Here is a 16,544-nt window from a genome sequence, read left to right on the forward strand (position 1 = left end):
CTCCTCTTGGAGCCAGGGGGTCTGCTTATATAGTCCCCTCAGGTGAACGTTGGCCGTCGGATCAAACCGACATTGATTGAACGGTTATCCTTGATCCTTTAGGTCGGTGGAGCGTGATCCGCGAAGTTGAACGTGATTGGGCACAACACCAAGGCGGGCGCCCTAGGGGGGAGGGCGGGCGCCCTGCCCCCGGGCCCAATCGCCTTCCCGTTTGTTCCCGTGGCTTCTGGAGTCTTCTAGATAGTAGAAAATTGCGCGGTGCTTTAATATCTATATGTAATCCCGACATGTGGGCCTTTCTTCCTTATTTCCTGATAACCCCCTGCAGAAACAGATAAACAACAAAACTCGTGGAATTCTGTCAGATCAAACCCTAATTCTAGGTGTTGTTTGTATATTGGTCCTTTCCCTTGTTTATTTGATAAGTAAAATTGATACTTAAGAACCGTCAACAGTCCCATGGACTCACTTGATGCGCTGCCTCTAGTACTGTAGTTCGATCCGCCAGGGTGGAGGGGAGAAGAGCGAGCGCCGAGGGAACCTGGTGATGACGACCCCGATGAGCGCTCCAAGGGCCCGCGGCTAGCGCGGCCACCCGCTCCGACTCCGCCGAACCCAGCACCAGAAACAGCCTCCATGGCCGCTGCAGCAGGTTGAGTGGGCGACGGAGACGAGGAACTGAGGCGCGGAGACGAGGCGCGACTGGAGGTGAGTGGAAGTGTGTGGACCGGGTGAGTGGAAGGGTGACTGGAGCTGAGACCAGGCCTCGTCTCATAAGACGGCATACGGCGACGGAGGTAACGACACCGAAGACAAGCAATGGTGACCCGATCACGAACTATGCACCCAACCAAACACTGCAGCCCATGGCTTAGCAAGTGCAGCCCGACGTGAGTGCAGCCCACCAAACATAATCTAAGGCGGGCCAGGCTGAGTCAAGTGAAGGCACCAAACACTCACACCTTGGCCTGTTCAGTGCATTCCTGGCCTGCCCTGGTTAGGATTTCTGGGCTGGCTATAGTAGCCCAACAAACCAAACACACCCATAGTAAGCACAAGTTCACATCTTATACATCGCCTCACAAAGTTCACATGCTTCTAAATTTAGTGTAGAAAGGAGCTTTCGAGCCAGGACATCTTCTACAAAGAACGTGACCATTCTATTTCTTTTTTTGCGAACGTAACAACTTTATTAAGAATTAAGTAACATCCTTACAAGAGAGGGACACAACCCAATCTGGAAAACAATCAAACAAAACACTAACACTCCCTAGACCTTAGGTGCATCTCTGAACTTAGAAATTTAGATAAAATGTAGTTGGCAACTCGATCAAACTATATCTTTCTAGGAATCAAACTTGAGACGATATTAAACTACACATATACACTAACTAGTTCTGGTCAAAAGAATTATATGATGGATATATAGAGGAAGATAATATACTTTCAGAAGTTGATGCATCTTTTAATAGACGAAATCCACACACATATACACTAACTAGTTCTGGACAAAAGACTTACATGATGGATATATAAAGGAAGAGAATATACTTTCGGAAGTTGATGCATCTTTTAATAGACGAAATCCGCACCATGGACTATGGCCTCTTATTTAGCCACGCCAATCTAAATTCTTGGCCATCGGATCTCTTAGGGCTCATTCATAGGCCTTTTTTGGTTCCTCTTGCTAAATTTTAGCCAGTTAAAATTATTTTAACTACTCTTAGATGACTAGCGGACGGGTTGGCATCGGATCTCTTATTTAGCTAATCTGGAATGGCTGCCCCAAAACTGTTCCAACTAGATTGTTAGACTTAGGCCCCGTTTGGTTCCCCTTATTAAATTTTAGCCAACTAAATTTTAGTCACTTTAGTAACTAAAGTTCCAAATATATTGACTAAAAAGGAGTTAGAATAATTTAGTTCCACTAGTGACTCAAGAGTAGCTAAAATAATTTTAGGTAGCTAAAATTTAGCAAGAGGAACCAAATAAGACCTTATTTACATAGATATAGATTAGCTCGAATAGTTCTCAGCCCCAGCCAAAGAACGAGGCCTTGGGCCATGTTTGAGTAGCCTGAAACTGTGTGTGAGTTTTTGCCGAATGCAAGTACAGCCCACCGTTTGCAAACATCTGACGCCATGGACCCTTCAGGGTACGGACGATCCAGACCTCCTGATTTTACAGCCACAACGGGCAAGGTCACGGGACCAGTTTGTTCACTTCTGCATGCACCACCTCTTCTGCCAGCCCAATCGCAACTCCACACCTCTTCCATCTGCAACTGCAAGGTAGGAGTAGTACGCATCAACTTGAGCTGTCCGTCTTTGGACCGCTCTTTTCCAACTGTTGCCTTGTTTAGTTTCAAAAAATTTGGAAAATGGATACTTGTAGCACTTTCGTTTGAATTTTACAAATATTGTCTAATCATGGATTAACTAGGCTCAAAAAATTCGTCTCGTCAATTTTAACCATACTGTGCAATTAGTTTTTATTTTCGTCTATGTTTAATATTTCATGCATACGTCTAAAGATTCGATGTGACGGAGAATCTGAAGAATTTTGCAAAATTTTTGTTAGGGCCTTGTTTAGTTCATCCTAAAATCCAAAAAGTTTTCAAGATTCATGATTAAATAATATTTGCCACAAACAAACAAAAGTGTGACAGTCGCGAAATCCAAAATTGTTCGCATCTTGTTAAACAAGGCCAAAAAAAAAAAGATGTACGCTCCAAAACCGTGATGCTTCCAGAACACCAGAATCGAGCCCGTGACACCCAGAATGCCTGCGGAATTCAGAGTTGGCGCCCTTTGTTAATTGCGGCGCAGGCAAAAGGGTCCAGATACCCTTCACATGCCCTTGTTTCTTTGTGAGTAGGAGGGATGTGTCCTCATCCTCTCTTTTCACACCTCACCATGCCATGCTACTCGCTACTCGGCCGCAAATTTCCCTTGCTCAATGTTCAGAGGGCCCACCTGTCTGTCGGAGTTGTGGTTGGCCTATTGACACTCGATGCCTCTGCTAACAAGGCTGAAGCGGACGTGATGCTACTGTACTTAACGCAATTTGGATATAAAGCAGGAGCTGCTCCAGGCCTATCATCCTCCTCTCAGTTCTCACACGGGCTCTCTGTGAAGATGAAGAGGCGCTGCTGCGCCATGAAGAACCAGCTGCAGCTGGGGCTGCCTCTCGTGTTGGAGATCCTGGTGTTGTTTGCCGCTCTTCTTGGCAGTGCGCAATGCCAGAGCTCCCAGGGCGGCGATGGTGGTGGTGGTGGCGCCGCCGCTAACCTCACGGTGGTGGGCGCCGTCTTCTGTGACGCCTGCTCCTCCAGTTCCTTCTCCAAAAGCAGCTACTTCTTGCCAGGTACATCATCCTTCAGATTGCCCATGTCCATTGCAATGTCCACTGCCCCATTTATCTATTGAAATGAAGCATGATAACACCTTTAATTGCGAAACGTGTTTTTTCTTGTATTACGGAATTCAATTACTTATTGCCGTGTTCTGAAAATGCTTCGTTCAGAAATGTGACAATATTTTTGAGAACTTCAATCCTTTCGATACTCGGTGTCTGCGAATTGGTTGTGGACATATACTCTGTTTTCCTGCTGCCACGCTTCATAATTTCCTGCTGCGAACAGTTAACACATTGTTTTGCTGCCAACAAGAATTTCCCTTTCTATCTTTCCAATAATTGTTGACGAAGCGTACGCAAAACAACTGGCAAGCCCTGTCCTGTTTTCACAACCCAAGGATGCACGACTTGCTTCATTTACTGATAGTAGCACGGATCAAAAAAATCGAAATGGTAAGGTTTATTTTCAAGGATCAATGTCCATAACACAAGAAAATTCAGCCCAACCAAGAACGTTTACTGGCACAATTACATGGCACAGAAATGCTAAACTGACACAATAACATTTGTGTATTCTGAGTTCTAGCTGTAGCAGGTATGAAGCACAACTTTGAATAGTACTTCTCAAGCCATTCTGATTATGTGATATAAAGAATCGATCAATTCACGGACATAAATCTCCAGTGTATCCATCCATCCATTGTTCTGAATTTTCAGCACTCCTTTTTATTCTCTTCGTTCAGGTGTTAAAGTTCGACTGGACTGCATGATCAAAGTGAACTCGAATTCCAAGGAGGAGATCAAGATCACGGCCGAGAAGGTGACCAACAGCTACGGCGCCTACCAGCTGGACATCCCGGCGATCGACGGCTTCGAGTGCGCCGCGCCCGGTGCGACCGCCGCGGAGTCCTTCTGCCGGGCGGCCGTGCTGGACAACCCGTCCGCGCTGTGCAACGTGCCGGCCGTGACCACCACCGTCGGCCACATCTCCTTCCCGAGCCACGAGCCCAACGCCTGTTTCTACAGCCTCAACTCGCTCTACTACCGCCCCAGCAAGCGGGGCCCGGCTCAGTGCGACGGCGGTGGCGCCGGCGTGTCGCCTGCGGCGCTGAACACTTCGCTGTTCTACTGCCCGCCGTGGCCGTGGCCGCCTATCCCATTCTGCACGCCGCGGTCGTGGTTCCCGCCCATTCCGTTCTTCACCCCGCCGCCTCCGGCGTTCCCGTTCCCGCTGCCGCCGATCCCGTTCTTCACCCCGCCGTCGCCTCCACCACCGGCGTTCCCTTTCCCACTACCACCATGGCCATGGTCGCCACCGTCGCCTCCGCCGTCACCGTCATTCCCGTTTCCTCATCTGCCGCCGATCTTTACAACACCATCGCCTCCGCCACCGCCGCCGCCAGAATTCCCGTTCCGTATACCACCACTCCCACAGCTGCCTCCTCTCCCTCGCTTCCCACCACTACCATCACTGTATTCACCGCCACCTCCTCCACCTCCACCACCACCTCCGCCGCCGTCGTTCCCGTGGACATTTCCGCCGTTACCTTTCTTCCCTCCTGGTTCTTCAGGGCCATCTCCTCCACCTTTGAGTCGTTCTCGTAAAGATCCAGGCACTTGGTCTCCTTCCAATAAACAACCATAAATAAAGTAAATAATAGTTGCCTCCTGGGAAGGATAATGTGCAATGCAAAACTCTGTGTTACATGGATTTTTTTTTTCTTTTTTACATCTCCTGAGCTGTATGAACACGAATGTAAGTTTCTGCCTGCGCCCAATACGTATATGTATACATAAAATTTCTAGGTTCTAAACATAGGACTTTATGCAATGCAATGCAAACTCGCCGTAGCTTATTCAGTTGTTGTTTATTTATTCTTTTTTTAGGACTTGTTCAGTTGTTCTATTTTTGGCAGTGTGCAATCAGGACTCCAATGCAAACTCAAAACAGATTTGGAAGCCTTCAACTGGTTGATTATACAAGGCCCAAGAATCTGAAGGTTTTCATAATTTCGTTTTCATCACATTCCCGATTCCATTTATGTTCTAATGAGGCCCTAAGTGTTCACTAGTATATTTCCCGTGCTAATGCTACGGTGACATTTAAAACAACACAAATTAAACAACTGAAATGGTAGATATGCTTTGACGATTTTGAAAAATAGGCCTCTTCTTTAGGCAAACCCTTCAATGCCAGAACAACAGCTACTGTGATCACCGCAATATACGAGCTGTGGTCTGGGTACCAAAAAATCAGTTAATTACTTAATTCTACTCAGCACTACTAATTCCGAAACTCAAGGCCTTGTTTAGTTTCCAAAAAATTTTACAAAATTTTTTAGATTCTTCGTCATATCAAATCTTTAGACGTATGCATAGAGTATTAAATATAGATAAAAATAAAACTAATTGCACAGTTTGGTCGGAATTGACGAGACGAATCTTTTAAGCCTAGTTAGTACATGATTAGACAATATTTGTCAAATACAAACGAAAGTGCTACAGTGTCAATTTCACAAAAAAATTTGGAACTAAACAAAGCCTAAATTTGAACATCCAGCACACTGTACAAAGTAAATTTATATGATCAGATGGTTCAGTTTAAAAAAAACAAAATTGATTTTTTTTTTTGTGAATATTTAACTTGAAAGGACGGCATTTTGTTTTGAAATCTAATGATCGAAAATCACCCCTTTGATGTTTTAAGACAGATCAGTGGAGTTATATAGGGCCTTGTTTAGTTCCAAAATATTTTGCAAAATAAACACTGTAGCTCTTTCGTTTTTTGTCTATATTTAGTACTTCATGCATGTGTCTAAAGATTCGATGTGACGGGAAATCTGAAAAATTTTGCAAATTTTTTTTGGGCTAAACAAGGCCTAGGCAAAAAGGGGGGAAACAGAGAAGCATGGGAGGAATTGATGTACCTGACAAGAATACAAGATCCAAGGCCGTCCTAGCCTGGCTTCTGCTCCTTGGGATTCAAGCACCATCTCCTTCAGACGCCCGGCTGCGCCTGATACCTCCATGTCGCTGCCGACGCCCGGCTGCGCCTGATACCCAACGCGCATGCTGTATTCCGCAGTGCGGCCTCTTCGCTCCAGCGAAACCAACGCAAAAGCTTCGTGGCCGGCCATGGGCAGCAGGCCTTTCCTCCTGACCATCTCGTACAGGGCACAGGGCTATGACGAAGAGTGCCTTCGCGGCCCCAGTCAACCGCTAGAGCTGGTCTCCTCGTACAGGGCACAGGGAACCAGACGAAGCTTCATCAGTTCACCGTTGTCGCGCAACTCGGTTTCCTTCCCCTGAAGCGATCTTATGGTCTCCTCGTCGACGCGGCCCTGTACAAGAACGGGCCGATCTCTTTGTCGCAGCCGCCCTAGTAACAGAGGTGCCATTCTGAATTAGAAACTCATGAAACGATGGGGAAAGAAAACGGGATCACAGCGAGGGAACTTAAAAAACGATGGGTATAGACAGACCAGGAGTGAGATGATCTTGACACATCCGCTGTAGGGTACGGCGCACCCATCCCATCTCGCAGCCCACAGTGCCACCTCCTCGTCCACGAGACGCAGCGAGCGCCAGCGCAAGGCGGCGACCAAGCAAACGCAACCTGGTGCGGGGCGGCGATCCTGTCTCCGATCTTCCTTGCATCCAATCAGCGACGGCGAACGACAACGCTAGCGGCGAGGGCGTCCAATGAGCGCACTGTCCCTGATCTTTCTCGCGTTCAATGAGCAACAGGGCAATCGCGAGCAGTATCTCGCGCGTGATTAGCGGCCGACCGGATTTGGTGCGGCACGGGAGGATGAGGAGGACCATACACAAAATCTGGGCCACTTAATTTGAGCAAGAAGAGAGAAAGCTTAGAATAGAATCTGGATGCTTCGTTCGAAAGATGTGATTTTTTTTAGGTACATTCTCTAGGGTGTATGATGGAGTGACATTTTTTTTTACAACAACATATCATATCTATACTATAAACGAGCGAAGGAATTGGAAATCAATTGTTACCTACAAGCAGTCTACCCACAGAGGATCACCTCCTTTGGATATTATTTTAACGCATCTGATTAGATATGCATTCGGTTAAGCCCACGATGTTTCCTTATCCTTACTCCAGAAACGCGTGTTTGTGGACAATCGATCTACTTCGCTCCGAAATTTTTCACACCGTGGTCCTGCTCTACATACTTATTCTGACAAGTTCCTTCAGGACCTATCCTTTTTCTGTGCGAATCTAAGTTTACCAGTGTTGATGGGGGGATTTCAACCTTATCATGAGTAACAAAGAAAAAAATCAGAGAACGGGGATCAAAGACTTATGGAGCTCTTTAATGATTTCATTGGTCATTTTCAGCTAAGGGAAATTTTCTGCAATGGTAATAAATTCACCTGGTCGAATAAACAGAAAAACCCTGTTCTAGCAAAATTGGACAGGATCCTTGTCTCTACCAGTTGGGAAATGTATTATCCTACTTGTTTTGCCTGGGTTAAAGCTAGAGTAGGTTCTGATCATTGCCCTTTGGTCATTAACACTGGAGAAGATGGAGATAGTAAACCTAGATATTTTTTCTTTGATGAACAGTGGTTAAAAAGGGAGGGTTTCCATAGCATGGTTCATAATAGATGGTTATATTTTAGAGATGATCTCAGATATTCCCTGGATAGGTGGCAAGGGTGCCTCCAATTCATGAGAAAATATCTGAGAGGCTGGAACTTACAGCTTTTGGGAGAACAAAAGAGAGAAAAAGCTAATATGATACAAAGAATTATGGAATTAGATAAAATAGCAGAGATGAGATTATTATCTATTCAGGAATGGGAGGAAAGGATTGATATTGAAAATAGCTTAGATAGCTTACAAAAATCTGAGATATACTGGAAGCAAAAAGCTGGAATTAAATGGCTGTTGGAAGGGGATGCCAACACTCATTTTTTCCATCAGTTTGCCAATGGGAGAAGAAGGAAGAATATGATTTCCTTTCTAGAATGTGACTCTGGGGATATCAGGGGTCAAAAAGACATAACTGAACATATTGTAAGTTTTTATAAGAATCTCTTTGGCCCCAGTGAAAACTGCTCCATCTCTATGGGTAATGGTTTCTGGCCTTTAGAAATGAAGCTGAATGGGGAGGAGAGTAGTACTCTTGTTAAACCTTTTGAGTTAGAGGAAATTAAGGGGGTTGTCATGGACATGAAAACCAATTCGGCTCCTGGCCCGAATGGTTTTAGTGTTGTTTTCTTCCAAAAGTTTTGGGATACTATTAGTGGAGATATGATGGGTATGTTTGAGGACTTTTGGGGAGGCAATCTAGATATCAAGAGATTAAATTTTGGGGTTATTACTTTGATTCCAAAAATTAAAGAAGCCAATAATATCAAACAATACAGACCTATCTGCCTTTTAAATGTGGATTTCAAATGCTTTACTAAAGTTCTCACTAATAGACTAGTTCCGATTGCCCAACGGGTGGTAGGGAAAAATCAAACTGGCTTTATCAAGGGGAGGAATATCTTAGATGGGATAGTAGTGTTACATGAAGTGATACTTGAGTTACAGTCGTCTAAGGATAAGGGGCTTGTTCTTAAAATTGATTTTGAAAAAGCATATGATAGAGTTAATTGGGGTTTTTTGGAACAAGTGATGGAGATGAAAGCCTTCCCTGCTAAATGGATACATTGGGTTATGAGCACTGTCAGGGGTGGACAAGTGTGCATTAATGTGAATGGAGAGAGAAGCTCTTACTTTAAAACCTTTAGGGGTTTAAGACAAGGAGATCCTTTGTCTCCCATTCTTTTCAACCTAGTTGCAGATGTGTTGGGCATTTTATTGGATAAAGCTGTTGCTAAGGGTCACATACAGGGAGTTGTGAATCATCTAGTACCGGGGGGCATATCACATATACAATATGCAGATGACACAGTTATTCTGATTGATGGGACAGATCAATCTATCCGAAATCTTAAACTTATCTTGTATTGTTTTGAATGGCTCTCTGGACTCCGAATTAACTATCATAAAAGTGAAGTCTATGTTTTTGGAACTCATCAAGAAGAGAAGGAAAGGATGGCTAATATGTTAAATTGTGTCTTGGGTGAGATGCCTATGAAATACTTGGGAATTCCAATTAGTGATAGACATCTCAATATCAACGCCTTTTCTTTTTTACATCAAAAACTTTACAAGAGGCTTGATCCTTGGAAGGGCAGACTTCTAACCTCTGGGGGTAGACAAATCCTTACTAACACTTGCCTGAGCAGCATCCCTCTTTACTGCATGGGTTTTTATTGGCTTCAGGATAGTGTACACAAAAAGATGGATAGCATTAGAGCCAACTTTCTTTGGTAAGGGACTGAGGACAAATTTAGATATCATATGGCAAAATGGGATATGGTTTCTAGACCTAAAGACCAAGGGGGTTTGGGTATAATCAATACCAGGTTAATGAATGATTGTTTGCTAGTCAAGTGGATCTGGAAAATCCTTTTGGAACCTGATGCGCTTTGGTTCAAGTTGCTGAAGGCCAAGTATATGTCGAATTCTAGTTTTTTCTCTTCTAAGTCAAAGGGGGGTTCCCAGTTTTGGCAGGGTCTTCACAAAGTTAAATCTTTATTCAAATGGGGAGCTACTTTTTCAATTGGTAACGGGATGAACTGTCTGTTTTGGCATGATTGCTGGTTGCATGGTGTCCCTCTGAAAATCTACTATGAAGACCTTTACAAAATGGTTAGATACCCCAATTGTTCTGTAGCTGATTGCTGGGTTAATCAAGATTGGTTTGTTGAGTTTAGGAGAGCTCTTTCAAGTGTTGAATTCCAGAGATGGACTCTTCTCTATGACGAACTCCAACATATCAGTTTAGATAATGTCAGTTCTGATAGAGTGTCCTGGGCTCTGGAGAAAACTAAAACGTTCACTACTAAGTCGTTATACAGATTTTTATCCAGTAGGGGCATGCCTAGTAGAGTGGCGGGGATAATCTGGAAATGTAGAGTTCCATTAAAGATAAAGTTTTTTCTGTGGCAAATCTGTAATGACAAGCTGCCAGTGGGTCAGGCTCTGTTAAGAAGAGGTTGGAAAGGAGATGGCAAATGTTGTCTTTGTGGGGTGTTGGAAACGATAAACCATCTTCTTTTTGAATGTGTCCTTGCTAAATGGGTTTGGTCTGTAATAAAGGAAGTGTTTTATGCGAGGGATATTCCTAACTCTATACAGGAGTTGTCTGAGGGTTGGTTGTGGGGTAAGGGGCCCTTGCCAAAACAAAATATTATGTTCTTTTTCGCAGGTTTTGCTTGGACCTTATGGGTAACAAGAAATAAGATGGCAATTGAGAAGAGCTATCCTAAGGGTCCTGCTAACGTCCTTTATGATGCATTGTCATTGTTGCAGAGGTGGTCTTTACTGCTGAAGGCGATCGACAAGGAAAAAGTGGATCAGGCGAATGTCATGCTCTTGCGCTGGTTGAGAAGTTTTGAGCCAAGTTTGGTGATGGCTACTGACATTGTTGAGATCTGAGTGCCTCCTGAGCTTTTCTTTGCCTATCTGTGTAATAGGTTTAGCCTGTTTTCGGTTGATTGAGACACTGGTATCCCCAGTCTTTGTACCTAAACATTTGGTGCTTTCTTAAAAGCAGAGATTTTCTCCTTAAAAAATAAAAAAATTCACACCGTGACTTTTCCTTACCCGCCCGGATACCCGTGTCCTCTTCCTCGACACTGCGCTTCATCGCGTCGCTTGGTACGCAAAAGAATCCATCGTGTGCTGTGTGGTCTGCGCCTGTTTTTTTGTCCTAGCGGAAGGAACAGCCCCACTCCCTGCTCGCTTCCTCTTCTCCGCTCCCAAACCTTCGCAACCAGCAGCTCTGGACTCCATCACCTTGCCCTGCGACAACCTCTCGGCTGACGGCGGCGCGCCGGCGCCCGTCGCTCGGACTCCATCACCCTGCCCTGCGACAACCTCCCAGCGACGGCGGCGCCTGCCTAAAGTTCATCACGGCGAAGCAATTTCCGTTCGGCCACAGGCGGCTGACGGCGGCGCCCCATCAGGCTCGGCGTCCCAAACTCATAGGCAAGCAACTGGGAAGGGAGATTCGATTTGGGAGGGAGATTCGATTTCTGCTATTCTTAGGAGGAGCCAACTGCCTGACCGGATCTCGTGTTGCTTTTGTTTCTTGCAGGCATTGCTGGCGTCTCCAGATTCAATCATCGATTCTTTTCTAGGTAAAATAATGGAGTTTTTTGGATTTGTGCCTGCTACTTTCTGGTTGACATTTGCTATTTGTTGCTATTTGTTAGTTATTATTAAGCAACGGTGGTGGCCTTACTTTTTTTTTAACTTTTCTTGCGAAATAAAATGAATGAGGATCTAGATCAGGATAGTGTATACTGTGACAACATGGCAAATTCAAGCATAAAGAACAGGGTGTTTAGTATTTTCCTTACCTGCTTGGCCACATAATCCATCACTTGCGTGCATGAAAGGCCACTTCCAGATTTCCTCACCACGAAGGCAACTGGTATCTCTCCAGCTTCTTCATCCTCAGTACTATCAGTCGAACCATAAGATACTAAGGACTATGGTAAAGCACACGGCAAAATATGAAGTACACATCAGGAACTAGCTACTTTAAAACTCACGATGTCACAGCCACATCAACAATTCCAGGGTGTTGGATCAAAATTGCTTCCAAGTCAGCTGGAGCTATCTGACGGTCAGAAAAAATAATGGAAAAACAGTTTGTTACTAGAACGAAGCTTTTTCCTCACACAATATTTACAATAATAAAAATGGAGAAAATAGTGCACTTTAGCTGGGCCTGCTAAAGGAAGCCTGCATACCTGAAATCCTTTGTACTTGATCACCTCTTTCAAGCGGCCCCAGTAAGCAATGTCACCGGTTCGCAGCCAGCCATCATTTAGGCCTTGTTTAGTTCCCAAAAAAATTTGCAAAATTTTTCAAATTCCCCGTCACATCGAATTTTTAGACGTATGCATGAAGTATTAAATATAGATGAAAATAAAAACTAATTGCACAGTTTGGTCGGAATTGACAAGACGAATCTTTTAAGCCTAGTTAGTCCATAATTGGACAATATTTGTCAAATACAAACGAAAGTGCTACTATTCCTATTTTGCAAAAAATTTTGGAAGTAAACAAGGCCTTGCACGTGAATCCTGATGATTCAAGTAACCTGTGAACAAACGTGCTTCAGAATCCAAACACATATGTGAAATCTTATTAGGATTTCAGCCACCAGCTCACAGCATAAATAAGTACAATCAGATCTGTTTAAGTTGTATAGCAAATTAGCAATATTCTTACCATTATCTTTGAAACTACTAAGCATCTGAATGCTAATTGACAATTAAACATCAGTTTAATAGAGTGCATGCAAAATGTTACTTGCTCCGTTCCAAATTGTAAGTAGTTCTGGCTTTTCTAAGTACATTGTTTTTGCTATGTACCTAGATATACATTATGTTTAGATACATAGTAAAATCTATATCTATACCTCCAAAAAAAATCAGAACAACTTAAATTTGGAATGGAGTACTACTTTTAGTAATCAAGTGACAGAATAACAACGATAAGCTCAAGAGAATGTACCTTTCATTATTGATGGACCATGGAGCCAGAGCTCCCCACAAGAGCCTGGAGGCAGGCAGCAACCAGTTTCCACATGAACAATTCTTGCATACATGTTTGGAGCCAGGAGTCCTACTGAAGCATACTTCTTCTGCTTTGTTTTGAAGCCACGAGTTCCTACAGCAGCAGATTCAGTCATGCCATAACCCTGTGAACACATTACATTGCATGAGAGTGAGTATTGTTTCAGTATGAGGTTTCTCTATTTTCTAATAAAGCAAGCAGTCTTTATAAAGCATTTAATAAAGTTCTGCAGAAAGAGCAAAGTTGCTGCTATGACTCAGCCGCATCACAAGCTGTACAGCCAAGGGACTCCTAGGACAGCAAACCATTACTCCAACAGTTTTGTATATACAGAAAAATAAGATACTAATTCCAACCTGCCATTTCAGTTCTTCAAACATAAGCACCATTGAAAGATAGTGACATGTTAAGATGCAGTTAGTGACTTGAAGCTTTTATGTCAGTAAAGCACATTTCAGTAAGTACTAGGATTGTATAAAAGATTATAAATGAAGCTATCTCTTCTTTTTTTTTTCTGCGAATGAACCCTGTACATTCATCCTAGACGCCGCATCAATACATCACTGATGTTTTGACAAAATGATTGCCCAGCAAAAAAAAAATACAGGAATTCTCTGCAGGAGTGGTTTTGGTAAACAAGCAGTGCTGGAAACACCGCTCCAAAGGTCAGATCAACCTTTCATAAGATTGGTTTTGGTTTTTCAGTATTACGCAAACTTTCCAGCTTGTCAATCTATCCTGCAGAATGCAAAATCAAAATACAGTCATCTACTGAAACTATCCTGAGAAGGCTGAAGGAGAGGATACTGGCAAGAGTGTTGATAGAGCCGCACACCTCCTGCGGGAGTGGTTTTGGTAAACAAATAGTGCTGGAAACACTGCTCCAAAGGTTAGATCAACCTTTCATAAGATTGGTTTTGGTTTTTCATTATTCATAAACTTTCCAGCTTGTCAATCTATCCTACAGAATGCAAAATCAAAATATTCTCCGTTAAACTGACCAAAAACCAATCCAGTCGTTCACCTGAATCTATCCTGCATTTAAAATTTGGATGGAAAGCTCCAAGCCATATTCTATCAGGTTGACTCTCCAGAACCTACAACACATATTAATGGACGATGAGCCCATGGACCATGAATGTTTCAATTTGTTCATACGAAAAAAACATGTCTGATTACATCCAGCAAATGAAGAAAATCAAAGGACCAATATCAAAGCATTTTCTAGACTTGCAGTTTTGGGTACGATAATCTAACATTTGCTCTTTTTAATATACTCATTAAATTATATTCTGTGTTTTCTATAACTAATTTGTAATGCTGATTTAATATTTTAGATGATTATTGATTTTGGACGACATCCAAACTTCCGTAAAGAGTTAGATATGGAAAAACTAAAAGAGTCCATACATAAATGGCCTGGAATTGAATACAATGTTTCAAGGTGCAAATCGGTAAGATGACTTACATCATCCTTATAATAATCTTGGTCTAAATAAGTTTTAACTATTAGCCTTTTGCAGATTTTTATACCAATAACGCAACTAGGTGGTGCCTTCATTTTGATCATATTGAACCAAGAGACAAAAACAGTATACATTTTGGACCCTAATCCTCCTAATCCAATTTACAAGTACAATCCAAACGCAAAATATGTGAAGATACTTCAATGCATTTCTGAAAACCTACAAAAAGCCATGGCAAAAGCATGTCCAGAGCCTAAATGGAAAGAAGATATTTTCTTATGGCGTCAAATTATTTTAACTGATATTCCCATTTACAATAGGTAAGCTTACTTATTACTTTACATGTTCAATTTTGAACAAACATTATGTTTATAGATAGATAGATAGATATAGATTGATTTTTAGTTAAATAAATTTTGTGTCAACAGGGAACTATCTGGTTATCTCGTTTCCATGTTCATGACTGCATGGAAAAATGAAGCACTGGAAATTACAGAAATAAAGGTAAAAACATTAATACCAATATTACTTTAATATTTTATAATATAATTATAATTCTGTCACTTGTATGAAGCTTATATGTTAATTATTTCATTACAAAACAGGATGCCTACAGTATCAGAAAGCATTTTTTGGGACAGCTATTGACTATCAACGAAAATGAATGTGAAGATAACTTACCAACTGGAGTTCAAGACCTCATTAGATGTATAAAATATACTCAGATTTAGAGATAGTCAAATACCTTCCTTATATATTTATAATGTAAACCATTTATGTACAATTATTACAGCACTTGAAAAGGCTGAGTATCAGTCCAAAATATTTTCTTACCTATATTTTGGTTTTGCACGTGCGTGTCGCACGTGCATGTCTACTAGTATATTAAAACAAACGTAATACAAGGAGGTTTCCAAAGGGATACCATGATACATCGAGGTCCTGTGATCAGAAATAAAGACAGCAGCGTCGACTAAGGCGTCGAGGTAAACTAGCGTGCCAACGAGCGGAATACACAGAGGTGTCCAGGACGCTTGCACCCCGATGGATTGACCGCGCACTGCGACGGTTGAAGGGGAATCGGATAAGCCATCGAAGAAGACATATTCCGGCAACCGAAAGATGATGTTGAAGACGTTGCCAGAGGTAGGAGGAGCTTGAACCGATATCCCAGATGAAGGCAGCATCGTCGAACCAACGCCGAAGAAGTAGCTGTCTAAAAGAAACAAAGGAAACAAGGACCACAGACACTATGCAGGCACTAAAAGGAAGAGGATAAGAGAACCGGGCGTCTCTATCCGGATGAAGACCTGAAGCCATGCAAGAGTGGAATGAAAGAAATAAATAAAGAAAAAGAAGAAAATAAACTAGAAAGGAGAAGAGATGGAGTTGCACACATAAGTATGCGGGCGGGGGTCCCATCTCACAGGATGTGGGTTCCACTTCGACGAACGCGGGTCCCGCAGCAAGCTCCGGACGAGATCTGGACGTCGAGATGGAGACCACCGTCTTGGAATGGAGCTTGCAGGCGTCGACGGTGGAGACAGGGTGACCGATGGCGGCGACGGGGTGGCGGGCGCGGAGGAAGACGCCAGGTTCCGCGAGGCGCACCGGCGGCTTCGCGAGTAGAGGGACAGGGAGCCGGAGCCAGCTGCTCCCGCGCTGCACAGGTCGAAGAGCAGGCAGCGCAGGGAGACGAGATCTGGGTCCCCGGCCATGACCCTCCGCTCGAGGTCCCGCAACGCTCCCAGATCTCGACCATGGAGGAAGCCCTCCCTCTCCTCCATGGAGATGGAGGACGGCACGGGCGGAGACGCGACAGTGGTTGGCGGCGCTGCAGGGGAGGGAGGGGTGGAATCCGTCGGAGGCCTGCTTCTTCTCATCTTTCTCCAAAACTTCTACTATATAGATTTTATTGGGCTAAAGGTTTTTCCAAGGAGAAGAAGGGGGGAAAAGAGATGAAGAGAGGGGGCCGGCTCACCTGTCCGCCCGCCGGGGAGGACCCCGAGGAGACCAGGGCCCGCCGCCGGGGGGGGGGGGGGGGG

The 16,544-nt window shown here is 43.6% G+C and overlaps 2 protein-coding genes across 2 annotated transcripts; both read left to right on the forward strand.

Moving 5' to 3' along the window:
- Window positions 2,901-5,335, forward strand: LOC8155314 (extensin). Its single transcript, XM_002489228.2, has 2 exons — window positions 2,901-3,366; window positions 4,101-5,335. Exons 1-2 carry the CDS (start codon window positions 2,916-2,918, stop codon window positions 5,000-5,002), a joined length of 1,353 nt encoding a protein of 450 aa, XP_002489273.2. The 5' UTR covers window positions 2,901-2,915; the 3' UTR covers window positions 5,003-5,335.
- LOC8155435 lies at window positions 10,685-15,336 on the forward strand. The gene is made up of 11 exons (XM_021466015.1): window positions 10,685-10,801; window positions 11,158-11,431; window positions 11,541-11,583; window positions 13,625-13,698; window positions 13,778-13,922; window positions 14,050-14,114; window positions 14,219-14,275; window positions 14,371-14,487; window positions 14,557-14,819; window positions 14,928-15,003; window positions 15,105-15,336. Exons 1-8 carry the CDS (start codon window positions 10,685-10,687, stop codon window positions 14,379-14,381), a joined length of 786 nt encoding a protein of 261 aa, XP_021321690.1. The 3' UTR covers window positions 14,382-14,487; window positions 14,557-14,819; window positions 14,928-15,003; window positions 15,105-15,336.

The sequence above is a fragment of the Sorghum bicolor genome, chromosome 8 (genome assembly GCF_000003195.3).
Source record: "Sorghum bicolor cultivar BTx623 chromosome 8, Sorghum_bicolor_NCBIv3, whole genome shotgun sequence".
Classification (NCBI taxonomy): Eukaryota; Viridiplantae; Streptophyta; class Magnoliopsida; order Poales; family Poaceae; genus Sorghum; species Sorghum bicolor.